The sequence below is a fragment of the Rhagoletis pomonella genome, unplaced genomic scaffold (assembly GCF_013731165.1).
Source record: "Rhagoletis pomonella isolate Grant_MI unplaced genomic scaffold, Rhpom_1.0 Rhpom_scaffold_00002, whole genome shotgun sequence".
NCBI lineage: Eukaryota > Metazoa > Arthropoda > Insecta > Diptera > Tephritidae > Rhagoletis > Rhagoletis pomonella.
The window spans coordinates 108,550,136-108,576,285 of NW_023458556.1; the positions used below are offsets into that span (position 1 = coordinate 108,550,136).

General features: G+C 41.6%; 1 protein-coding gene across 2 annotated transcripts; it reads right to left on the minus strand.

Annotated features, from left to right (window-relative positions):
- Positions 1-18,305: 18,305 nt before the first annotated feature.
- On the minus strand, positions 18,306-20,727 carry LOC118734308 (DNA repair protein XRCC1). Of its 2 annotated transcripts, none has more exons than XM_036464030.1 (6): positions 20,601-20,727; positions 20,385-20,543; positions 19,369-20,259; positions 19,221-19,309; positions 18,819-19,153; positions 18,306-18,756 (listed from the first exon to the last, which is right to left on the minus strand). In XM_036464030.1, exons 1-6 carry the CDS (start codon positions 20,649-20,651, stop codon positions 18,368-18,370), a joined length of 1,914 nt encoding a protein of 637 aa, XP_036319923.1. In that variant the 5' UTR covers positions 20,652-20,727; the 3' UTR covers positions 18,306-18,367. The 2 variants fall into 2 exon arrangements, with proteins under 2 accessions (XP_036319923.1, XP_036319922.1); XM_036464029.1 differs by having other exon boundaries at positions 20,349-20,543; positions 20,601-20,726.
- Between the last annotated feature and the right edge of the window lie 5,423 nt (positions 20,728-26,150).

A 26,150-nucleotide genomic window follows, 5' to 3' on the forward strand; every position in this document is an offset into this window, starting at 1 on the left:
TGCCTCCGCAAGCATCCCCTCTGCCCAGTGCTTATTATATTTCTGTTCCTCTTTCCTTTTTCGTTCTTATTTTTTCATTTTGCTTTGAACTATGGTAAATTTGCTCAAAGTGTGGTGGCACGGAAAAATTTTTGGTATGGTGGCAGCCGACACTTCTCTGCCGACACCGTCGGTCGAGTGGTGCACTCGTCGACGTGTGGTGTATTTGGCCGACTGCACCCCAAAATTTCTGGCAGAAATTAGTTCACACAGAAAATGCGCCTTCTCAGTTATAAACGTTCTCTGGTGACACGGACTCTTCTACGAGTAAAACTATCAACAAATGTCTCCAACAAAAACGTATACTTAAAAAAATTACATTTTATGGACCAAAAATCACAGCTAAACTATCGCATTGGAATTAAAAACAATTTATTTATAGCATAAAAATTAAATAGTCTCAAATTCACTGATAAAAGCGGCTTATTCTCTTATTCCCAACATAGAGACAAATTCCCCGCAAAAAGGAAAATACTTCTCAAGTTGGCACCGCTTGTGGGTACCAGCGATACCAACTTGCGGGGCATTGCCCGATTTGCGGCGAATTTGACTCGTTGCGGGGAATCGGAGAATTATCTGCTTTTGCGGAGAATTTCGACTACTTAATTTTAAATCATTAAAGATCTTAACTAGAGTGCAGAATACCTTGTATAAAATTTTATTTTTTAGTCACAATTGCAACTCTCCAATTTCGCTTTAGCAACACTCAGTGTTGCCAACTTTTCAGTTTCAAAAAGCACCAAAACCTGGTAAAAACGCGTTTTTCCACAGTAAAAGCACTAAACTTTTTTGAATCAAAGGATACTTTTCATAACAGTTTGTATTTAACAAAAGTAAAAAAATAAACCATATTTACAAGTATAAATCAATACACAAAACTTTTTCGATTTCATAACGATTGAACACACATGCCATGATGACTCATGCTTACGAAGTAAATAATACCGAAGTAAGTACTGCACATTAAAACTGGTATGCATATCTCGAGAAAGAACAATCGAATCGCAAAAACTGAAAAGAATTTTAAAGGGGAATATCAATACTAAATGATGCCCTAACTAGTTAGAAAAAAAATTGTTGTTTTCATAATATAACCTCAATGTGCCAAAAAACCGTGTTAGGTTAGTTTATCTCACGTGCTAGAGCAATTCTGCGGCCATATTAGGATTCAGCTCCAAAAAATCTACAAGATACGATGTGAATTACTCAGGTGGTAAAAAAAAGTCAAAATTTGTCGAACTGTGTTAGCAATCAAAATATGTACAAATAATTAGAAAAGAAATACTTAACTTACCTGAGTACTAGCATTTTCAACGTGATTAAAATTTAACAAAAACGTGGGTTTGCAACTTCAGCTTTTTATCGATCATGGTTGCATTTTAGTACATTTAAATTTGTAGATTTTTGTAAATTCAGTGCCGCCACAGCTTTAAATATTTCAAATAATTTTATGTTTTAACTATCTATGAGAAATTTGAGTTCAGAAAAAGGCACTAGGCACTAAAGCAATTTTTTTGGCGTTTTAGTTTTCAAAAAACACTAAAACTAGTGCTTAAAGCACCAAGGTGGCAACTATGCTGTTGTCACTCATTACCAAAAGATTACTTTCAGTGAAAATGGCGAAGATCGAGTCGCTATAACCTATAGCCTCCATACAACTGATTGTTCAGATATGAGATTTTTTGCCATAACTTCTCCATTTATGCAGCTAGAAACATGAAAATTCGCATCCGTTTTCACTCATTAGTAACAGAATACTTACAGTGAAAATTACAAAGATCGGCTCACTTTTATATATATCTCCCATACAACTGATTGTTCAGATATGGGGTTTTACTGTTAAACTCCTTTATTTGGACAGCTAAAACCGACAAATTTCGTAAGCTATTTTATAAATAATAACACAAAGTCTACTGAGAAAATCATTAAAATCTATGCTGTATAAGCTTTATCTCTTATACCACTGATTGTTCAGATACCAGTTTTTGCGATATATGTATCTCCTTATGTAGGAAGCTAAACCCATTAAATTGTATTCCCGGTTTACATACAGATCACACAGCAGTGAAATGCACTTAGATTGGTGCTATATAAGTTATAGCTTCTATACCTCTGATTGTTTAGATATGATTTTTAATATATCTATCTCCTATATCTATGTATGCTGTGAATATATAAATTATTTCAAATTTTCAGATGTTCATGAAAGGTATTAAGCCTTCGGCATAGCCGAAGACAGCGCTGCTCTTACTTGTTTTAAATTAAAGTTTAATCCTTTGACTACACATGTATGTATGTTAAATTTATATCCGGGTGATGCGTTTGGTTACAACAACCCAAAATCATTGTACAAATAACTGAACCGTACCCAAGTTTCTCGATAAGGGGCAACAAACATTTTTTTGCTCGTTCGTATAAAGCAGTGGATAAAAATATACGTATATGCGAAAAGCAAATTTATCTGTTTAAAAGAACACCGCTAATATTTCTTGCAAACACACATCGCTTTATATCAGAAATATACATCTGCTGCGTATGCCAGAGACGATTGCACGCAAACTCCACCTCGGTCAGGTGCAACACTTGCGACAGGTGGAGTCATCTACGCCAATACGGGGCGATATGTTGGCATTTCCATATGTACAAAGTGGCATGTACACATGCAAAAAAATATCGTGTAAGAACACTTTTAGCGTTCATCACGGAAAACACCGTGAAGTATCGTTTTATCGAAGCAGACATCGACCGCAGGGATACCATCCTAGGATATCAGGGTATATATATCCGGTCAGGCGATGTATATGTACCCCCTGTCACCATCTGCCCGGCAGGATATCACCCTGAAATAGGTACGCTCCTCAGAGATGAAACCCGTATCGTAGTTGGTGACTTTAACGCTCACCACGATCTTGGGCATTCAAGCCTGTCAAACAGTCGTAGGGGAACACACTTGGCTGAGCAGATAGACGATTCGACATTCTGCACAATGAACGACGACGGTCGGCTGATATAACAATTGTATGAGCTGGTCTGATAAACAGCATAACGTGGCGACCTATGCTGACCTTGGCATCGGACCATCTGAATATAATCATCTCGATTGATAAACCTGCAGACTTTGTTTCCACGGAACACCGTAGTACGGTGACGTACCTACGTCAACTTTTCTAAAGCTGATTGGAGAGGCTTCGCGGAATTTACTGAAAGCACCTTCACTGCCCTACCCACACCATCCGACGTTCACGTAGGTGGGCGTAAGTTCCGCAGGGTTGTCACTGCTGCTGCAGCTCGCTTGGTCCCACTAGAAAGCCGATCCCGGAAATTATCTTATCAGAGATCTCAACACGGAGATTCGGGAGCTTGTGAACGTACATAAGCGGATGAAGTGGGAAGAGCATCTGAAGACCTGTAACTTCTCCTATGGTGTGGGCTAGCTTTGCTCAACGACGACAGAGTCTAAACCTCTCTTGGCGACCGCGCCACGTCGGATCCGGAGCGACGCGCTATCTATTTTAGCCGGCAGTTTACACTGCATCCTCTGGCGGACAAAACCAAACGTCGGGTGACCAGAAGGCTGCACAAGCTGCCAACGCCTGGAACGCCTCTTGTAAGACATTGAGGCTGCCTCTTTCCCACAGGGACTTAGACGGTGGTCGGCGAATTATCTGAGTGGTCGACATTCGTCAGTAATCTTTAGAGACAAAACTAGCAAACCATCTGCTTTGTACAGAAACAAATCTAATTTTCCTTTACACGATATATTGGCATTTCCATATGTACAAAGTGGCATGTACACTAGGGTCGTCCAAAAATGCACGTAAAAAAGTAAAGTCAGAATTTTTATGCTCTCACCCCCTAGGATTGTTTTATATCGAAAAAAGTATACCCCTATTTTTTTTATTTTGAAATCAAAAAATATTTAGAGGTCGCTCAAAGCGCTCAAAGTTTTCCATGTATTTTGTATGGGAAAAAAGAACTTTTCGTGGAAATGGTATGGAATTCTTGAAGACTGTTTCTCTTCAATAGATTCTCAATAATAAAACCCAATTATTTTTTTAACAATTTTTTCTTAGTAACTATATTTTACAAGACCGCCAAAACCCCTAGAAAATGCAATGGGGAGATAAATAAAAAATCTTCATTATTAAAAAATGGTTAAATAAATAATTGGATATTGTTATTGGAAGTCTCCTGAAGATATAGAACAATCCTAGGGGGTGAGAGCATTAAAATTCCTACTTTACTTATTTTGGACCACCCTAATGTACACCTGCATATACATATCGTTTAAGAACACTTTTAGCGTTCATAACGCAAAAACACCGCAAAATCGTCATGCTAGAATGTCCGGGTATAGCTATCCGGTCAGGCCATGTATATATACCCGCTGTCACCATCTGCCCGGCAGGATATCACCGTGAAATAGGTGCACTCCTCAGAGGTAAAACCCGTATTCCCACGCCAGCTGGTTCTATGTAAGAAGCGGAATGACTCGGGATTCACCCGACCAAAGGCTGTTGTTTCGGCAATCTATCCCGTTTAGGTCGACGAAATATCTCAGACGTTGTTCGTCCATAGGGCTGCATCTGCTACGTATTCTTCTGCTCAGGGCTGGCATCGAGTCAAACCCTGTCCCAGAAACTTACAAATGCTGTGTATGCCAGATACGACTACACCACTACTCCACCTCAGTCAAGTGAAATGCTTGCAACAGGTGGAGTCACCTCAGAGTCTGCTCAGGCCTTCAGACACATCGTCAGTGGACCACTTCATTTGTGGCCCCCTGCTGCGCCAACAGAGCTGCCTCCACGGCAAACCCCAGTCCGCCTAAGAAGCTCAACACAAACACCACAGCACAACAACACAACCCAATAGAGAGAACCTCAACAGACACAACCGCACCGTAACTCACACGCCGCCGCCAACAGCAAGTGCAACACCTGCCTTGGATGGTGCCACGGAAGGGGCTCTTCTCCCACAGAGGCTCAAACGGTGGTCGGCGAATTATCTGAGCGGTCAACACTCGTCAGTAATGTTTAGAGACAAATCAAGTAAACCTAGAAAAATATAAGAGGGGGTTCCACAGAGTGGTGTCCTTACCCTATTACTGTTTAACTATTATATTTCCATGCACCCTCAATCACCAGAGGGAGTCTCGATTGTCTCCTACGCCGACGATTGCTTGATCATGGCGACTAGGAATGGAATTGATGACTTATGTTCGAAAGTAAACGAGTATCTCTCCGAGCTTTCTCGCTTCTTCACTGCAAGGAGCCCAACCCTCTCCCCTACGAAATCCTCTACGACCTTGTTCACCACCTGGACGAAGGAGGTCAGGCTACCGCTGGGAATTCACGTCGATGAAACACCAATTCCAACGGTGAATAATCCTAAAATACACGGAGTAATATTCGACAGTCTGCTCTACTCCTCTGCGCACACAACCGCAATTATCAACAAAGTACATAGCCGCAACAAGGTCCTCAAGTCGCTAGCCGGCAGTACCTGTGGCAAAGACAAAGAAACGTTGCTGGCAACATACAAGGCAATTGGCCGGCCGGTTCTAAAACACGCAGCACCGGTGTGGTCGCCGGGGACCAGTAGGACGCAGTGGATGAAGCTACAGACAGCACAAAATACCGCACTACGGAAAACGACCGGATGCCTTCTGATGTCGCCAGATTACCACCTGCAGGACGAGGCGAATATGCTCCCTATAAAGAACCACAACACAATGCTCTGCAAGCAATTCCTAGTAGGGAGCCACAGGCGTGGACACCCGAACAGACACGTGCTTGCAGAGGAGCCCTCGCCAAGGCATGTCAGAAGGCATCTTTACGAACTGACGTACGAAGTCCAGAGGTTCACAAAGCAGCCTCTGGATCCGTCAGCTTATCGACAGGCTTTGAGCGGTATTCACAGGGAGTCAGTCTCAAGTTACGTAGACTCCAGACCTGTGAATCCCGTTCTAGGAGCTCAACCACCGGACATAGACGAGACTTAGCTTTATCTGCGTCGGGAGACAAGAACCACAATAGACCAACTTCGGCTACTGCAGCAGGTTAAACTCATACCTGAGCAGACTAAACGCGGATGTGCCGAATGAGTGTCCGGCATGCGGAGAGACACCCCACGACTCGAATCATATTCGTATGCCCGGAAAACCCAACGAAGCTAACGGCTCTGTCCCGTTAGTTGAGCTTGACGACGAGGGTATCTAGCCGCTTCAACAACAGTAACATATAACAATTGTATGAGCCGGTCTGATAAACAACATAGCGTGGCGACCTATGCTCCCACGACAGCCGGTTCTACGAACCGGAATGACTCGGGTTTTACCCGACCAAGGGCTGTTGTTTCGGCAATATAACCCCGTTTAGGTCGGTGAAATCCATCAAACGTTGCTCGTTACTAGCGCTACATCTGATACGTACCCTTCTGCTCAGGGCTGTTATAGAGTCCAACCCAGGGCCAGGTATTTACACCTGCTGCGTATGCCACAGACGACTCCACCTCGGTCAGGTGCAATGCCTGTGACGGGTGGAGTCATCTCCGTAACTGCTCGGGCCCCATGCTGTGCGAATCGGACCGCCTCCACGGCAAACCACCACCCGCCCGTGCAGCACAGAACCAACACACCCATACCCCAACGCAACACAACAATAGTCACAAAAACAAACACAATAGCACCCACACACCGCCGCCGGCAACTCCTAGTCCCTCCGACAATCTGCTCAGTTTGTCAGTCCAGAATATACCGTAACGTGACATCAGTCAAGTGCAACTCCTGCCTTGGCTGGTGCCACTTTAAGGCATGCTCAGGACTTCGCAACACACGTGATTGGACGAGTGACTATGTGGGCCCCTGCTGTGCTGCCCAGTCACATACCTACCCCGCGACGCCGCCAACCACCACCACAAGGCAGCACCCCCTTTTGCAGCACATACAGCAGGGAGCCGGCAGGCAACAGAATTCCTTAACTCCACACATCACAATTGGTCTCCCAAGGCACACAAAGGTGCTACAATTTAACTGTAACGGACTCCAGAGCCAGATCAAGGAGATAACTGTCTTCATGGAAGCATCGAATATTAATAGCTGCGGTCCAAGAGACGAAGTTGCACAGCAATTCAACCTTGTTGTCTGCTGCTGCGGCTCGCTTCATCCCAGCAGGATGTCTTAAGGATCCGCGTCCGAACTTTCCTGCTGAAGTGGCTGTTCTAGCCGATGAGCGTGACAACCTTCGTCAGGCCGATCCCGGAAATCTCCGTATCAGGGATCTAAATTCGGAGACTCGGCAACTTGTGAGCGTACATAAGCGGAAGAAATGCGAAGAGCATTTGCAGACCTGCAACCTCGCTTCTGGTGTGAGTAAGCTTTGGTCAACCGTGGGGTCATTGTACAACCCGGCGAAGCATGACGACAGAGTTGAAATAGACTTTGGTGACCACGCTTCGTCGAACCCGGACCGATGCGCGAGCTATTTTAGCCGGCAGTTCATTCTGCATCCTCCAGTGGATAAATCCAAACGTCGAATGACCAGAAGGCTGCACAAAATGCCAAAACCCAGTGCGCCTCTTGTTTTTACCAGCAGTGAGGTAAGGGTAGCCATCGGGAAGGCGAAAGCCTCCAAAGCCATTGGAATATGCATGTTGATGCAGAAAATTTTGGGTCCTGCGGGAGTAGCGTACCTAACAGAGGTCCTTAACTTGTCTATGGCCACTATCGTCATTCCAGACATCTGAAAGATGGGGAGAGTGGTCCCACTGCTCAAACCGGGGAAACCAGTCTGATCGCCCGATAACCCTCCTTTCCCCGGTAGCGAAGACACTAGAGGCTTGCTACTCCCGTATTTCACGAACCACCTGACCCCAGCGAAGCATCGGCATGGATTCCGTAAAGTGCATAGCACAACAACAGCACTTAACGCCATAAACACTCAGATAATTCGTGGCCTTAACCGAAACCGCCCCTGTGAGAGAACTATTCTAATAGCGTTGGACCTGTCTAGTCATTCAACGCTGCTAGAAGACATAGAGGCCTCCTCACTCCCACAGGGACTCCAACGGTGGTCGGCGAATTACCCGAGTGGTCGACACTCGTCAGTAATTTTCATAGACAAAACCAGCAAGCCACGTAAAATTAAACAGGGGGTACCACAGGTTGGTGTCCTGTCCCCATAGCTGTTTAATTATTACATCTCAAAGCTTCCTCAACCACCAGAAGGTGTCAATATCGTCTTTTATGCTGACGATTGTTCGATCATGGCGTCTGGGAATGGAATTGATGACTTGTGCTGTGTGATGAAAGTCAACGGTTATCTCGCCGAACTTTCTCGCTTCTACACTGCAAGGAGCCTGGCCCAATCTCCTGACAAATCCTCGGCAACCCTATTCACCACCTGGGCGAAGGAGGTCAGACTGCAGCTGGGTATTCACGTTGATGGCGTAACAATACCGACGGTGAATAACCCGAAAATCCTCGGAGTTACCCTCGACAGTCTGCTCTCCTTCTCGGCGCATACAACCGCTATTATCAACAAAGTACAGAGCCAACACAATGTCCTCAAGTTGCTCGCCGGCAGCACTTGGGGCAAAGATAAAGAAACGTTGTTGGCAACATACAAGACAATTGGCCGTCCGGTTCTAAACTATGCAGCTTCCGTGTGGTCACCTGGGACTAGCAGGACGCAGTGGATGAAACTACAGGCCTGCCAGAACACGGCACTACGAACAGCGACCGGATTCCTCCTGATGACGCCCCAACACCACCTACACGACGAGGCCCAGATGCTCTCACTCAAAGAGCACAACGCAATGCTCTGCAAGCAGTTCCTTGTGGGGAGCCACCGACGTGGTCATCCTAGCAAACAGCTGCTTGCAGAAGAGCCCTCGCCAAGTCACGTCAGGAGGCATCTCTACGAACTGACGGACGAAGTCCAGAGGTCCATTAAACAACCTCTGGACGAATCAGGGAATCAGTTTTGAGTTATGTAGACTCCCGCCCTGTGAATGTCGTTCTAGGCATACAACCACCGGACGTGGACGGAACAGAATTTTGTCTGCCTCGCTAGACCCGCACCATAATAGCCTAACTTCGCTCTGGCTATTACAGCAGGCTAAACTCATACCTGAGCAGAATTAATGAGGATGTGCCCAACCAATGCCCGGCATGTGGAGAGTTGCCACATGACTCTCGGCACCTCTGCACATACCCTGAGAACGCCACCCAGCTGACGTCCCTGTCCCTATGGACAGACCCTGTTGAAGTCGCACACTTCCTGGGCCTCCCCTTAGCTGAAACGGACGACAACGTTGACGGAAGAACCGACCCGAGCGGGGCTTGGTAGCCGCTACAACAACAAACCAAACCTGTGCTGACCTTGGACCTTGGCTTCGGACCATCTCAATACAATTATCTCGATTGATAAACCTGCCGACTTTGCTTCCACGGCACATCGTACTAGCGTCCGACCGATAAATCGGCCGATGGCGAGGCTAGTTTGGGCCAAAAGAATCGGCATCGGCCGTTTTTGACCGATTCTTGGATGAGGTTATGTTATGCAGTTATTTGATTATGTTTTTCTTTTGTTATTATAAAAGTTTATAAAAGCATTTGTTCTTGAAATGAATTTAATTCAGGATTTAATCAGGCGAAGCATCGGCCGATCCTTTGCCGACTAAATCCTGAATATAACATCATTTCAAGAACAAATGCTTTTATAAATTTTTATAATAACAAAAGAAAAACATAATCAAATAACTAAACAGCAACACCGCATTCAAGAAACGGCCGTTTCCTACTCTTTTGGCCGATACTAGCCTCGGCATCGGCCGATTAATCAGTCGGACTCTACCCCGTACCTACGTCAACTTTTCTAAAGCTGATTGGAAAGGCTTCGCGGAATTTACTAAAAGCACCTTCACTGCCCTACCCACACCATCCGACGTTCACTTAAGTTTGCTATAAAGTTCAATGTGAGCGTGAGCGTGAACGTTCGCAAAGGTAAAGAACTCAATTTGTATTCTTATGGACGCTCACACACATCTGTCAAAACTTGTCGTTCACATGCGAATGCTTTGCGTACGCACACAGTTGAGTGTGAGCTTGAAAAAAAGGCATAGTATGAATTTTAAATTAGTTTTTATTCTATAATTCTGAAAGTTATTTTAATTCTCTATCTTTTGATGTATCAACTATTGCAAAAAGTTAAGTAATAACCAGGGACGGAAAATAATCATTATTTTTTAAATTCTAACCAAAAAAATCAACAAATTGTAATCGTCGTAAAACAATTATATTTATACCCACGTATTTGTTTTCCTACGTCCCACTGTAATTAACAATAATTTTTATTTTTCGAGTTTAACCAATAAAGATTAAAAATAATAATTAATATTTGAGTTTTAATTTTTCGCTCAAAAGTAATTATTATTACTTGATTTTTATTTTTTCGATCAAAAATAATGATTATTTTATGATTTTTATTATTTCGCCCAAAGATAATAATTATTATTGAATTTTATTTTTTTCACTTAAGAATAATCATCATTCAAAAAAATCAAAAGCTATACCAGTGCGATTTTCGTCGTATCCTTTTCAGAGGGAGCGACACTTTAATAAAGGAATAAGCCTCAAAATTTTCAGGTCAAAATTTCAGTAAGTTACGTCTGTATAGCCTTTTCAATTTTATGAATAATCATTATTTTTAAGTGGAAAATAAAACTCAATAATAATTATTATCTCTGAGCGAAAAAATAAAAATCATAAAATAATCATTATTTGTGATCGAAAAAATAAAAATCAAATTATAATTATTTCCGCTAAGCAAAAAAAATAAAAATCAATAATAATTATTATTTTAGAGCGAAAAAAATAAAACTCATAAAATAATGATTAAATGCTGATTTAAATTATTTAACTCATAATTATTACCGTCCCTGGTAATAACGAAGATATTGGTCAAAATAAAAAGCTCACGCTCACGCTCGCATTGAACTCTATAGACCTGTAACTTCTCCTCCTGTGTGAGCAAGCTTTGCTCAACCGTAAGGTCACTGGGAAACCCAATGAAGCGAGACGACAGAGTCCAAATCTCTCTCGGCGACCGCGCCACGTCGGATCCGGAGCGACGCACAAGCTATTTTAGCCGGCAGATTGCACTGCATCCTCCGGCGGCCAAAACCAAACGTCGAGTGACCAGAAGGCTGCACAAACTGCCAACACCTGGTGCGCGTCTTGTAAGACATTGAGGCTTCCTCTCTCCCACAGGGACTTAGACGGTGGTCAGCGAATTATCTGAGAGGTCGACATTCGTCAGTAATCTTTAGACAAAACTAGCAAACCAAGAAAAATTAAACAGGGGGTACCGCAGGGTGGTGTCTTATCCCCGCTAACCCTCTCTCCTACAAAATCCTTCGCACCCTTATTCACCACCTGGAGGAAGGAGGTCATGCTGCAGCTGCTTATTCACGTCGATGGCGAACCAATTTTGACGGTGAATAACCCAAAAGTCCTCGGAGTTACCTTCGACAGTCTACTCTCCTTCTCGGCGCATACAACCGCAGTTGTTAACAGAGTACAGAGCCGCAACAAGGTCCTCAAGTCGCTGGGCGGCAGCAATTGAGGCAAATACTAGGACCGGTGTGGTCGCCGGGGAGTAGCAGGACGCAGTGAATGAAGCTACAGACCTGCCAAGAGTCGGCACTTCGGACAGCAACCGGATGCCTCTGATCCACCATCTGCACGACGAGGACCAGATGCTCCCCATTTAGGAGTATAACACCATACTCTGCGAGCAGTTCCTAGTAGGGCGCCACTGACGGACGAAGTCACAGGGAGTCGGTTTCGAGTTATATAGAATCTCGACCTGTGAATGCCGTTCTGGGCACACAACCACTTGTCTTGGACGGGACAGAACTTTGTCTGCCCCGGGGCTGCCCAACTTCGCTCTGACTATTGCAGCAGGCTAAACTCATACCTGAGTAGAATCAATGAAGATGTGGCCAATCAGTGCCCGGCATGCCACATGACTAACGGCACCTGTCCCCAAAACCCCACGCAGCTGACGCCCCTGTCCCAATGTACAGCCCCAGTTGAAGTCCCGCACTTCCTGGGCGTTCCCTTAGCTGAACAAGACAACGCAGATGGATGAGCCGACTCGAGCGGGGTTTAGTGGCCGCTACATCAACAACAACATCCACATACCCAAAGAGCTTGGACTTATCCAAATCAAATTATTTAGTTCAGCCAAAATTACGATCTCCAATACCAATGGGCTATGATGCAGATTTGATGAGGGGTTGTGGCAGCAAATGAAAACAAAGTTGCCACTTATCAAAATAACTTGTCGGTAGATTTGGATTTTGTCTTTGGAACTGTTTTTTCAAATCGCTTCATTTATTCTGGCGCAGCATGATTCAATAATAGAAAGGTTTTGTAATAAAACAGTCTTCTCGCTCCCACACATAAAATCCGCTCCTTTACTTGTGCAGAATGTTGCTTACTCTATAGTTTCTAGTGATATTAGTAGTAAAACCAAAAATTCTTCATACTAAATATTCGTTGGCGTCACCTTCGTTTGCGTAATTTTCTAGAACAAGTATAGAATAGCGACCGTTTAGATATAAAATAATCAAAAATGCCGATTGATAGAACTTTTTACGCTGATTTCAACGATACCAAATTTATTTGGCGCAGGTAAAAAAAAAGAAGATATAAGAGGTTTATTTGTATTTTTTTATTATCACTAAATTGTTGAAACCCAAAAGTAGATCATGATAAAATATGTAATATCGAATTAAAGATAATAACTTGTACTTTCAAAATAATATAAAATTCTTTACCATTAATTATGCAGTTTTTTCAAATAAGGCTATTTCATGAAAAAATAATATTTGTTCGTTTTTTAGTGGTTTTGGTTAGATAGATAGATAGATAATTAATAGAGGCAATGCACTGCGACCAGCAGGTCTATTGTGCCCTCACCCATTTACAGTACCTCATCTAATCCTAGAGAGCCCAAAAATTTGAGGAGATCCCCAGGGATTAGCGATTGTATTGCTTCGTTACTTGGCCAGTGTTGGCCCAGGTACCTCTCCCGTCTTCTCGCGACCGCCTCGCATTCGCTAAGCAGGTGCACGGGAGTCTCCTCAGCCACGTCGCAGAAACGACATAGGTCGTTTGACCAGATCCCTAGCTTGTGTAGGTGGCCTCTCAGTCTGCAGTGACCCGTCAGAAAACCTGTTATAATCCTTAGTTTTCCTTTGGATAGATTGATAATTGCCCTGTACCTCGTAAGGTTGTAGCCTCCCAGTAGGTGTTTTGCTTGACGTAAACCCGTAGTGTTACGCCTGTGTTGATTCCTTAGTCTGTTCCTTTCTTTCCTGAGCTCTTCCTTGATTGTACTAGGTCCAATCGCTAGGAAGGGCTCAGGCCCTATAGGCGACGAGGCGGCCGCCATTCTAGCTAGTCGGTCCGCTTCCTCGTTGCCCGCAACTCCTATGTGACCTGGTACCCAAGTTAATTGGATTTCGTTGTGCTCCGCCAGGCTGTTGAGCCTATCTATGCACTCAAGAACCAAGGACGACTTGACCTCAAATGCAGAGAGGGCCTTGTGTGCCGCCTGGCTGTCGCTCAATATTAAAATTCTCTCGTTACGGTAATTCCTACGTAGGTTAATCTCTGCACACAGACTGATGGCATAGAACTCCGCCTGGTACCGAGATACCGAGAGCTGTAGCCTCGGCCCGTAGACGCCAGCCCCAATGCCTTCCGGAGTCTTCGAGCCGTCTGTGTACCATTGCAACGAGCTCGATTGGATCAGCCTCTCCATGAGAGAGGTGCTCCAAGTCGCCTTGGTGCAAAGCTCTATTTTGAAATTGCTGTCAAAGTTAACCACCTTAGGCCTGTCGTCTCTGGGGAGTAAAGCTAACGGAACTTGGGAGCCTAGCTTGTCTCTGTTCCTTAATGATATGGTTTTGCCTCTGCCAAAGCCTTCTCTCGCGAAATTTAGAAGAGTTCGCTTTGCAGCCTGTTCTATGGTTAGGTGCAGCGGCTCGAGCTCGAGGATCACCTCCAGCGCTGCCGTCGGAATTGTGCGCATTGCCCCCGTAATGCATACACATGCCAGACGTTGAAGCTTGGTGAGGGATTGCCTCACCGTGGTGAGAGTGGTTCTCGAGGCCCAAGCCTCTGCTCCATAGGTGACTATTGGTCTAACTATCATGGTATACGTCCATCTCAGAACCCTGGGACTACAGTCCCGGGTCTTCCCTGCCAGGCGTTTGCATACCATTAGTGCCCTCGTAGCTTTGGAAGTGACCGCGTGAACATGTGCCTTCCACAGAAGTTTAGAATCCAGTGTTAGTACCAGGTATTTAACTTCGGTGGCGACGTTGATGGCGACCCCATTCAAAGAAATGTTCCTCATGCCTGGAAGCGTTCTTCTTCTAGTGAAAGGGACAATAACCGTTTTAGAGGGGTTGATGCTGAGGCCCATGTCCACGCACCAGCCTCTTGCCAGGTTTAGTCCCCTTTGCACTATATCACAGAGAGTGCTCACGAACTTTCCTCTGGCGATAATCACGATGTCATCCGCATAGCCTTGACAGCGGATGCCATTGTCCGTGAAAATCCGTAGGAGTTCGTCCGCAACTAAGCTCCACAGGAGAGGGGATAAGACTCCTCCCTGCGGGCAACCTTTTGTAGTTTTTAGCTGTACAACGCTGTCCCCGATGTCGGTTTCAGCGATTCTTGAATTTAGTAGCCTGGCTATCCACCTGCGGATCGTTGCCTGCACATTGCGTTTTTCAAGTGCCCGGTCGACACTAATATGAGAGGTGTTGTCAAACGCCCCCTCGATGTCGATGAAGGCACAGAGTACTGTTTCCCCACACTCAAAGGCATCTTGTACTACCGTAGACAAGGTGTACAGTGCGGTGTCCGTAGACCTGCCCACTCTGTTTAAGGGTGTTGTTCCTGATTTCATGGTCGATAACCTTCTCCATCGCCTTAAGCGGAAAGGAGGTAAGGCTTATCGGCCTGAAGGACTTAGCTAGAGAATAATATCTCTTTCCTATCTTCGAGATAAAAATAACCCCGAGCCCTTTGCCACACCTCAGGGATATGAGCGAGCGCTAGGCTAGCCCTCATGATGTTCACGAGGTGTGGAAGTAGGAGCTCCTTGCCTTGCTTCAGCAACACTGGACTGATGCCATCCACCCCGGGGGATTTATACCGATCGAAGGAGTCCATCGCCCAGCAGACTGATCGGTGGGTAAATAGACTCCTAGCCAGCTTCCAGTCCGCTGGGGACGGCCTGGTCCGTCGGCACGGTGCATCCCCCGAAGTGGGAGTGGCATTCCTGATTTCTTTACTGTAATTAGTTAGACTTGCTGAATACTCAGCCCAGCGCCCTGTGCGCTTTAAAATTATTATTAAATAGTTTGCGTACCTCCTTTCTGAGCACCGATATCTTCCGAGACCACCAGTTGGGCTGCGCCTTCCCTCCTGGTTTTGTCTCCGGGTAGCTTGAGTCAAAGGCATCTACAATAGCGCCATTTAACTCATTGACGGTGCTCTCTAGGCTCATGCAGTTAGTGTACCTACTCCTGGAGTAAATTCCAGTTAGGTTTGACTCTAAAGTCTCGCTGTACTTTGCCCAGTCAGTTTTCCTGGGGTTCCTGTTTGCCTGCCTAGTTTTGATTTCTACTCCCAGTGCAAACTGGATAATCCTATGGTCTGACAGTGAGGGCTCCGATGAGACCCCCCACTGGGTGACCAGAGGGCTAGCCAGTCTGTTGCTAAGCGTGATGTCTAGTACCTCCTCTCTAGCCCTCGTTACAAATGTCGGTGTTTGGCCAACATTGTGGATGCTTAGTTCCTCACTTAAGATGTACTCTAGGAGACACTCACCTCTGCGGTTCGTATCCGTGCTGCCCCACTCAACGTTGTGGGCATTCGCATCGCACCCTATGATGAGGTGGAGCCGTCTCTTTCTGCAGAATTCCACTAGCTGCTGTACCTCTTGCGGAGGGGCGTAGTTGCTGTCCCCCGGAAAATAGGCCGCGGCAAACACCAGCTCTAGGCTTCTGCCACTTAACGAGAGCGTCGTCTGCACTGCGACTAAGTCCTGTGTTAGAAACTCTGTAATGCAAAAGTAATCAATGTTCTTCTTAAGCACCACACATGCTCTGGGCCTCTCGCAGGAGAGGTCCCAAATTACCTTGTTGTTGTGGTTGAGGCCCCTAACCTGGTCTCTGTAGGTCCACGGCTCTTGGATCAGTAGAATGCCCAGGTCATCCGTGGCGAACCTGCTGGAGATGACCGCCGAAGCAGCCACCGCATGATGCAGGTTGACCTGAGCTACTGCCAAGTGACGCGTGGTCATAGTTGGGGCTCGTCGAGATCGGAGAGCTGTAGTTCGCTCTCGCTTCTCCTATCGAGCTCAAGTCGCCTGAAGTCGATGCCTGATAGCAACTCCTGCGTGGATGGCACGTCTTCCGCTGGCTTGGTGGTGGTGGCTGGCTCGGACGTGCTTGCTGGAGTTGGTGTCTGACTGAGGGGTGGCTGTGCGAGGGGTGGCTGTTCCGCCGGTAAGGTCGAGGTCGACTGGGTCGCCTGGGCAGCGGAGGAGTCGGCAGCCGCCTCTATTTGGGTCTCCTGCCACTCCGACTCCTTGCTACCTGTCGCCTTTTGTCGCCACGGCCTCACCGTGACGAAACTGAACCTATAGTTTAGGTTGAAGCCAGCCCTCTTGATGCTGACGTACGATTCCTCATCTATGCCCAGAAATAGTCTGAGCACGTTCTCCTCTACGGAGCTGGACACAACTTTCACGCAGTGATGTGGATGCCCTCATTCTGCGCTTTTAGTAGCCCCAACGCAAACTCCGCCGATTTGTCGGCGCTCCTTGGCAGGAAGACCGTGATGTTATGCACTGGAGGGATGTCATCGCCCCTCTTCGTGCACATCTCGGGTCCCTCCCAGCCTTCAAGTGCCGGTGCTTTCTTCGCCATACAGGTTACTGTTCTCTCGTCCCTGCAGTCAACCAGGAGCATACCGGATCTGAAGTACACACCACAGAACACCAGTGGGTGCGACCCGCGGGTTTAAAAATACAAAAAGCTATAAATTATGTACATCAGCTGAAGAACAAATTAATTACCTTTATGGTGACGTCATTAGCTTTTTAATCGGTTATAAAGGTCATAAGATATTAATATTTAAAATATCTAAAAATTTAACTTTAACCTTCTAGACACTCTTCATTTTTTACTTGCGCCAAATCATTTTGGCATGGTTGAAATGTGCATAAAAAGTTCTATTGATCTGCATTTTTCGTTTTTGCATAGCTGAACGGTCGGTATTCTAGGTTTGTTTACGGAAATGACGAATAACTTAAATCAAAAATGCATATTTTTATGTATTGTTTAGTATTTCCATTAAAACACCAAATATATTGCGAATAATACACATTTTACTTCTAATTGTATACTTTGCGTACTTTTTGTAGTATCATTAAAACACCAAATATATTGCGAATAATACACATTTTACTTCTAATTGTATACTTTGCGTACTTTTTGTAGTACCATTCTACTACCGTTTTCGCAAACTGCGATCACATTCTTCCCCTTTCCTCCTACTTCCAAAATACGAATCTAGATAAAGGAGTGTCAAATTTTAGCTGTCACAAATTACACAACCTTAGTTGTGTTTTTTTACAATTATCCAGTAACTTGCCAGCAACTCTCCAGTAACTTAATTTCTAAGAATTCGCTCCCATAGAAAAAATTTACAAAAAAGTGCGTGAACGCTTTTCCAGTAATAATTTGCAAGTTTCATGAACAGCTGATTAATTGGTTGTTTATTCGCTGCATATTCCTAATAAAACAATATATTTTATATTTAAATGTTTATTTTGGGAATTTCCGCAATAAAAAGCCACAAACAGTTTCCTTATTAGTTTAAATTTCATCCAGCAACATGCGATCAGCTGTTTTTCGTACTGGAAAATTCTTACAAGTAAAAATTTATCCAGTAAAATCCAGTCAAAACTTGCAATTTCAGCTGTCATTTTTCGCTCTCTCAATTCCCCTACTTTGCAAGTTTTTGCGTACGAAAACACCAAAACATGAAAATTCGTAAAAACTTTTACTGGATTTTACTGGAAATGAGTAAAAACACGCAACTCTTGTATTGTTGAATCATGCTGGCGCAGTAAGCATTTGTGTGAAGTTCTGAAAATTACAACTACAACACGTGAGACGTATTCCACAACGTATTCTACGTCGAAACTTTCCCAATCTTTTATTATTAAGTTTTTTAACAAAGATATTTATTAATAGGAATAATAATTTCCATGTCACTGCATTCATAAATCCAGTCGGGCTTTACAATTTTTTTATCTAATAAAGCATTTGAGTCGCTTGCCATCCGCGTTGATATCAAATAATGAGCTTCCGTCTCCTCGAGTGTGATTAGACCTTCATTTACTTTAATTAAATGCTCAACCCTCTTCCTTTCCGCTGGTGTTATGTCTTCGCAAATAAAAAATACCAATCTTTTAAAAACCCTTTTGTCTTTCAAATCTGCCCCCACTTTTAACTTCTTTGCCAAAAATTCTTCTTCTTCAGTGGACAGGTCAAATACGTCCCTTTTTGGATTATGTGAACTATTTGTTTTTTTGGTTTTAGCCTTGTCCGAGGAATTATCTGTAACGAAACACAAATCTTAATTCTTGCCAATTTTTTTTTTTATTTGTTATCTAGATTACTTTCTACAACGCGACGAATTTCATCATCTGTGTCACTTCCTGATGAAAGCAAGGAGATATTTATCATCCTGGAACTAGCAGAATGACAAGGATAGCTCGTGTCTAATCCATTTTCTTTGTAGTTATCTTCGCCGACAGTTAATTCCACGGGTCTTAGTGACTCGTCTAGTATTTCCCCCTCACTTTCAGGTTGATGAAGTTCGGCACTATCCAGAGCATATCTCCGCCATGGAATATTTTTTTTCTGTCTGTAGCAGTCTTCCACCCAATTGCGAGTGACGATTTTACCTTTTCCCTTGACATGGTTATATTTTGGTGTATTTTTGAATGCACATCTATGGATTAAAGTTGTATGATTAATATAAGGTAGCGTACATTTTTAATCTACAAAACTATTCGCACATTAAATGCGTACAACCAGCCCCCCAATCAGTCCTATATTTGGCGCCCATTGCTAAAGCCTTATCCCGAAGGCTTGAGCGTTCCGGATTCTACTGAAAATAAACAATGTACGTGTATTCCATTTTTGATCCAATGTTTTGAAACCTACTTGTATTCCACTGATTACCACAATGGTTCCTTTTAATAGCTGATTAAACGAACGAAATAACTGCGGTTTCCGGATCTCATTTTTGACGCATTCAACACTTTGTGATTTTGTGTCTTTAATCTTTTTAATCTCTATTAGTGTATTTTTGTTATTATCTGCTTGTTCAGTATTCAAAACCAGGTGATTTTCTTTGTAAATTTTTGGTTTATCTTTTGATCGAAGTTTTTCGCGTTCCAGCTCGATGTTTTCGGACAATCTTTGCCTTTTCTTTAGAATTTTTTCATCGTCAATGTTTTCTTCAGTGCCAAAGGCTATCTCTTGACGATTACGATCCAAGCATTGTGGAGATTTATTTTTTTTAATAGACTCTTTATTGTTTGGACACTTGTTCTTTTCAAATTGTATTTTCTTTAAGGTTTCGCTCTCAAATTGTGCATCTACATGCCGTGAGGAAATTGATACTTTTGATGGGCCTTTTCTCTTTTGTACAGTTTGTTTACTGCCACCCAACTCAGATGCTTTCCAACGTTGAAATAGTGATGTCGAACTCTCTGAATCTGACTTTGGAGATTCCTCACGCAATTTAAATGGTCCCAATTGGGATGTGTTCAGAGTGGTTGAGGGTTTTGTATCTATATTTTTCTCAGGAGCTTCCCTATATTGAGTTATACTTGTACCAATATCGGTTTCCGTAACATGTATTTTAACAAATGAAATTCCATACTGTATATGTTTGTTAAAGGGTTGGGTGCAAATTAATTTAATGAATTGCCACTTTTCGGATGTGGCACTTGGTACTAATGCATCCTTATTAAAACAACGAACTCGATTAGCGTTGGTCGAGTTTTTGCTCTCTATAGGTGTCATAAAAGAACACGTCACCAAAATTTCCTGCAATGAATAAGACATACTGATGAAAGTATATTTTTCAAAAGGAATATGATCTGCTTCGAAAGCAAACGTTTTGTTAAAAAACTTACAGTAAAATCTTTCGAGTTGCAACTTGATTTGCTTACTAAAACTTCTATAAATGCAGAGTGCTCATTTCCAATATCAATCCCCGTAAATATACGTGGCTCGCTTAGTTCGAGTACGACATAGGCAACCCTTTCACCTACCGATTGAGTTTTCCATTTTCTTCCTGTTTGTTTAAGTAAATTTTCAGCAGGATATTTCTGAAAATTTCGGAATTTAGGTTCATATGCATATTTCAATTGTATGCCTGAACTTACGCAGTCTTCACTGCTTACTTCACGAACAGATTTAAAACTAGCAAACGGCATTAGATTGGAAATAAATAGATAAATTTCCCCCTGATATGATCAAGAATGATAGAATACAAGATTGCGCCAATCGAGCTGAGAGTAACTGGCCGTGACGTCAATAAATACCAGAATGAGAGAGCAAGACGAACTCGACAAGAAAAAGGGGAAGCATCGAACAAAAGGCAGTATTGCCAAGTTTTCAATTTGAAAAAGCACCAAATATTTATTGGTGTATTTTATGGACTTTATATGCATACATAATTATATTGTAAGGATGCCGATTCAAATTAATAAAAATCAATGTTTCTTGCACGACGGTCGATTTTTTCTGGCTTGATTGAAGTTGCTGCCACATATTTTGTTCTCGCTTATGATTGTGCCATGATTTTATTAAAATTTTTGTGAAGTTGCTTACCACGCTTATGATTGCTATAAATTTTGCTTCCATTTTTTTAAGATTTTATAATTTGGTGTCTTCAAACTAAAAACAAAAGCACCAAAAACGCACCAAGCACCAAACTCAAAAATGTTCGGGTTTTGAATACCCACTAAATTTGGTGCGAAAAGCATTAAGCTGGCAACAGTGAATGTAAACAAAAGTATTTTATGACGTCAGCGATTGGGTGGATGCTGTCAAATCGACGATGAGAGGGTTAGCGGACCGCGAATGGCGCGACCTTTATTTTCTGGATCGTGCTCTCATTCTGGTATTTATTGACGTCACGGCCAGTTACTCTCAGCTCGATTGGCGCAATCTTGTATTTAGTCTGTTCCTTTGAACTTCGGACTAAAACCTGTGGAACTGTCAAACTACAATTTTACGCTCTCAAATGAGAGTAAAAGGAGAACAGATGCAGAAGTGCATAGGAACGCAAAAAGCACTATTTCCTGTAAAAACGTCAGACGGTTTGTTTACATGTCATTGGCACTACACTGATTTGGCTGAAATATCACTAAATAATTAATAAAATCTATACATATTTAAATATTTCGTTGTTTACTTCCATTTTATAACAAATATAAGGTTCTTTGCTTTCACCGCTTTCTGTTTTTGTTTGCACATGTAAATCAGCTGATCGTTTGACACTTTTCATGAACTTACAGGAAAAAAATCTCCGGACTAAATCCTGTAACTTCTGACTAGGAACAGTTGCTCAGTTACTCTCTTAAATGTGTTCCCACTTACAGGTTTTATGTCAATAGGAACGACTTCCTGTAAGTTCTGACTAAATCCTGTAAACCGGACTGCTATTGGAACAGACTAATTCTATCATTCTTGGTGTGATATATTAAAATGCCACCTTAGTGCTGGGCGAGTCCGAGATGTTTTATAGGGCTTTCGCACGCGGCGATTTTTCAGGCAACTTTTAGTTGAAAGCAAAAATCGCCTCGTCCAAACGGCCTTTCAACTAATCGCTATCAACAAAGTTGGTCGCCAACCAACTTTGAGCTCGTTCAACTTTTTTTCCATGCAACCCTGTGTTTGTTTACATTCTGTGTCAGTGTTGGAAAATGAAATTGTTCCTTCAGTACAAAATCTATACAAAAAATGGGTAATTCTCCAGGGTGGGGTAACAACCCCTAAAAAAGGTACGGAAAAGTCGGGAGTGGTACCAAACGACGCGTTTCGGCTAATATTATTAACCATTTAAAAGTTATGAACAAAAAACTTTTGTTAAATTTCGTTGTTTTCTATGGGCAATTACACCGAAAAAGATTCACTAAATCACCTGTTCTCACTTTTTAAACACTATTAAAATATATAATTTAACTTATTTATTAAAGAAACACATAGTTTTATCAACCTAAGATAGATTATTTTGTTATTAAAAAGAAGTTGACAATCTTTGCCAGCAGAAACGCGAGATTCCAAAATAGCTATAGTGCTGCCACTGTTTTAGTATTTCGTAATAATTCACTTTTTCTTATGAGATGTGTGCACTGTTCAAGGCTTTTCGGTATCTTCTTTCGTTTAATATATATATAAATAATGAAAATTTTTTATAAAAAATCGCGCGATTTTTTATTAAAAATTTTCGCCTGCGTCGCTTTTTCCATAAAAATCAATACTTCGATAAATAATAAAAATTTTTAATAAAAAATCGCGCGATTTTTTATTACAAATTTTCGCCTGCGGCCCTTTTTCCATAAAAATCAATACTTCGATAAATAATGAAAATTTTTTATAAAAAATCGCGCGATGGTATAGCGAAATTTGCTATTATATTTTGGTTACAATATCTTATTTAGATGAAAGTAAAAAGAAGAAGAAGTGTATAGTGTAAACTGAGCATAATAGCGCAAATGAAATGTGAAATAAAGTGGCAATACCAGCGATTTGAGGTTATAATAATTTTAGCAGGCGCAAAGTTTGTTTACTCTGTTTTATTAACGAAATATATAAAATAAAAGTGAATAAATGATTTGGTTTGCATAAAATAATAACCGGAAACGTTTTAGTAGTGTTTTAAAAGTGGAAACTGGTGATTTAGTGCATTTTTGACGTGGTAATTGCTCATAGAAAACAACGAAATTTAACAAAAGTTTTTTGTTCATAACTTTTAAATGGTTAATAATATTATCTCCACCCCTCCGGATTGTTATTAGGGGGGCCGAAACGCGTCGTTTGGTACCCCTCCCGACTTTTCCGCACCTTTTTTAGGGGTTGTTACCCCACCCTAGAGAATTACCAAAAAATGTACTTTTCGGCTATAAATTGTATACACTTTTTAATTCGCTCATATATTTTCTTAGTACATTCCCTTCAAGACCAATGATTTTATGGTATTCAAAAGTTTTATTGTTTATGTACATACGTTTACGTATTTTACACTTTTACAAATTGATTCCACGTGCACATGTACTGCATTTAACGTAAATATGTAAGCACACATTTTCAGGTATACATCTTAACAAAAAGCATATTTAAGTTATTATTAATGGATAAAAGAGAAAGAGAAATTTTACATTTTAATAGCATTTCACGTGCTTTATCTTAATATTATACAATTTTAATTATTGTTTGTAAAAATACGGTTTATATTTTAAGAAAAGCCGTACAAATCCAAGGTTCAAACTTTGTGCAACATTAAAAAAACCAACACACTTTCGTAAAAATTTAGAGCTTTTTAATTCGATTTCCTAGATTTATTTTGAGTGTGCGGTTTTCTAGCCCATTAAATTTTAATATAACTAAGTTTTTTAAGATTTCTTTGATGAAGGTGTTGCTAATTTTCTCCATATAAAAAAATCGTCGAACACACTTCGTATAGAAGAAAATGGCTGACATCGTCGACAAAAAAAAATTGCCAAGTTCAACGGTAAGTCCCAGCTACTTTAAACTTGCACTTTATTATACTAAAGTTGAATGGGCTAAAAACTAAAGAATATTAATAAAGCTCGAAATTTTTACGAAAGTGTTCTGGTTTTTGGATGTTTCGCAAAGATTTAATCTTGGGTTTATACAGTTTTTCTTAAAGAATACATTATATTTTATAAACAGATAATTAAAATTAAAGAATAAGAAAATAAATAGTAAAATCTTGTCAATACATGAGTGCCGTAAAGGTATTATATTTAAGGAAATCTCTTCTTATAGCTAACGAAGACTTTGTTTCTATATGAAGCTGACTTAATAAAACTTAGTATCGAAAAGTTTCTTTAAAAATTTGCCTAGGCTATAATATAGTGGTTCGTTCAAGCCATTTTTCAAAACTTACAAAAGGTAAATACGAACAGGCGAACAAAAGAGAATACAAAAAATTTCTTGCTGTGAATTTTCAGAGCTATGTATATATTTTTAGTATTCATTACAAAATTGTACTAAAAAGTACTGCGTAGTAGGAAAGTATATTGCAAATGAAATTGTATCAAACAAGTACAATTGTACTAAAAATGCCAACACTGTTCGGTATACATACTTTTTTTCTTTTTTACTCTTATTTTATCTTTCAGCTTCGCTAAAAGCACTTCTACCAACGCTTACCAAATTTACGCCAATTGATAAAATTTTGCGATTTAAATTCATTTTCAATAATGTAAATAACGATTCGTGTTGAATCGAAAAACGCCTCGTCTGAATAGGGATGCCAACTTTTTCACTTTCAACTTCTCATTCAACTGCGTATTCAACTTTTGTTGCCTGTAAAATCGCTGCGTGCGAATGCCCTATTACGCAGCGTTTTTGCAGCATTTAGGCAGTCTGCACACGGGTCGTATAGCTTTAGACGCGTATTAGATGCTACATATGAAAGTTGTACGCTCAATTCCGCACACGTGCATTTAAATGGAGGGCTGTATATGAGTCGTCAGCTTCACGAATTCGTCAAAGCCAAGGCGCATCCATACAAGGTGGTGTTGATTGCATATAAGTAAAAGACCCGTGTATTTTGTTATTGCTTTTTGGTACAGGAGGATGTCAAAACGAAAGGGAATAGGAGATAATTTTTATAATTTTCTTTTGTTGAAATCCTAAAGTTGCGCCGTTTCGTCTTGGATGACATTCTTCTGTTTTAGTGTAGAGACAAAAATATCCAATCGCAAGCTAGCTGAAAATCGCTTAGCGTACAGCAAGGCGAATTTATATAAGGTGGTGTTACTAGCTCAGCTTATTCACACACACTCTTATAGCCCGAACAAAATGAAAACGACGACCTACAAACCACATCTGTCAAATTAACACGTACTCTTATGTAGATAATTATTTTGGGGACGACCGGGCTACGCGACGGCAGTGGTTGTGGCCAGATTAGATCTATTTCTATTTTTCTGGCGACAGATAAGGTTCTTCTTCTTTTATGTCAAACTCATACAAATTCACGATGTCGCTGCCGCGTTCAAAGAAATCATGTCGCCATCGACAAAGCGTTTAGATAATGAAGATGACAAATTGGAAGATGTGGTCCGCAGCTCGTCGTTTTCAATGTGTTCAGAACTTTACAGATTTTGACAGTTTATGCCGCCAAAGCAAAAACAAAATACATGTAAATTTTTGTTTTTGTACTCCTGCTATCACCTTATATTAATTCGCCTTGGCGTACAGCAGTGTTGGTAGCTAGGCGTACGTACACTGAGAAAAGAGAAAGAAGAAGAGGTTTGTTTACAATTTTCCGTGTGCGTGCATGCATTTCATAAAAAAAAAACGATAAAACAATAAAGTTCGTGCAAATAATAGAAAAATAACTGAAAATTAATTAAAGTAATTGGAACAAATGCAGTTTGGCTCCAAATCTCAAATTAGAAAACAAAATATTGGCATCTATAGAGATGATTGGGCTGAGTATACCGGTATACTTCTTTTTTAGGGAAACAACAACAACAACAACAAATATCAAAGGTTAAAGTTCAAAATAAGCTATTTTTGAAATCAAGATTTCTTAAAAACAATGAATGTATTTTGAAAAATGTGATCTCATTTAATAGGAAATTCGATTCCCTTCAATTTGGTATACGTACTTTATATATGTGTTGTATAGTTCTTACAAAAATTGTATTATTGTAAAATAAATATAAAAAAAA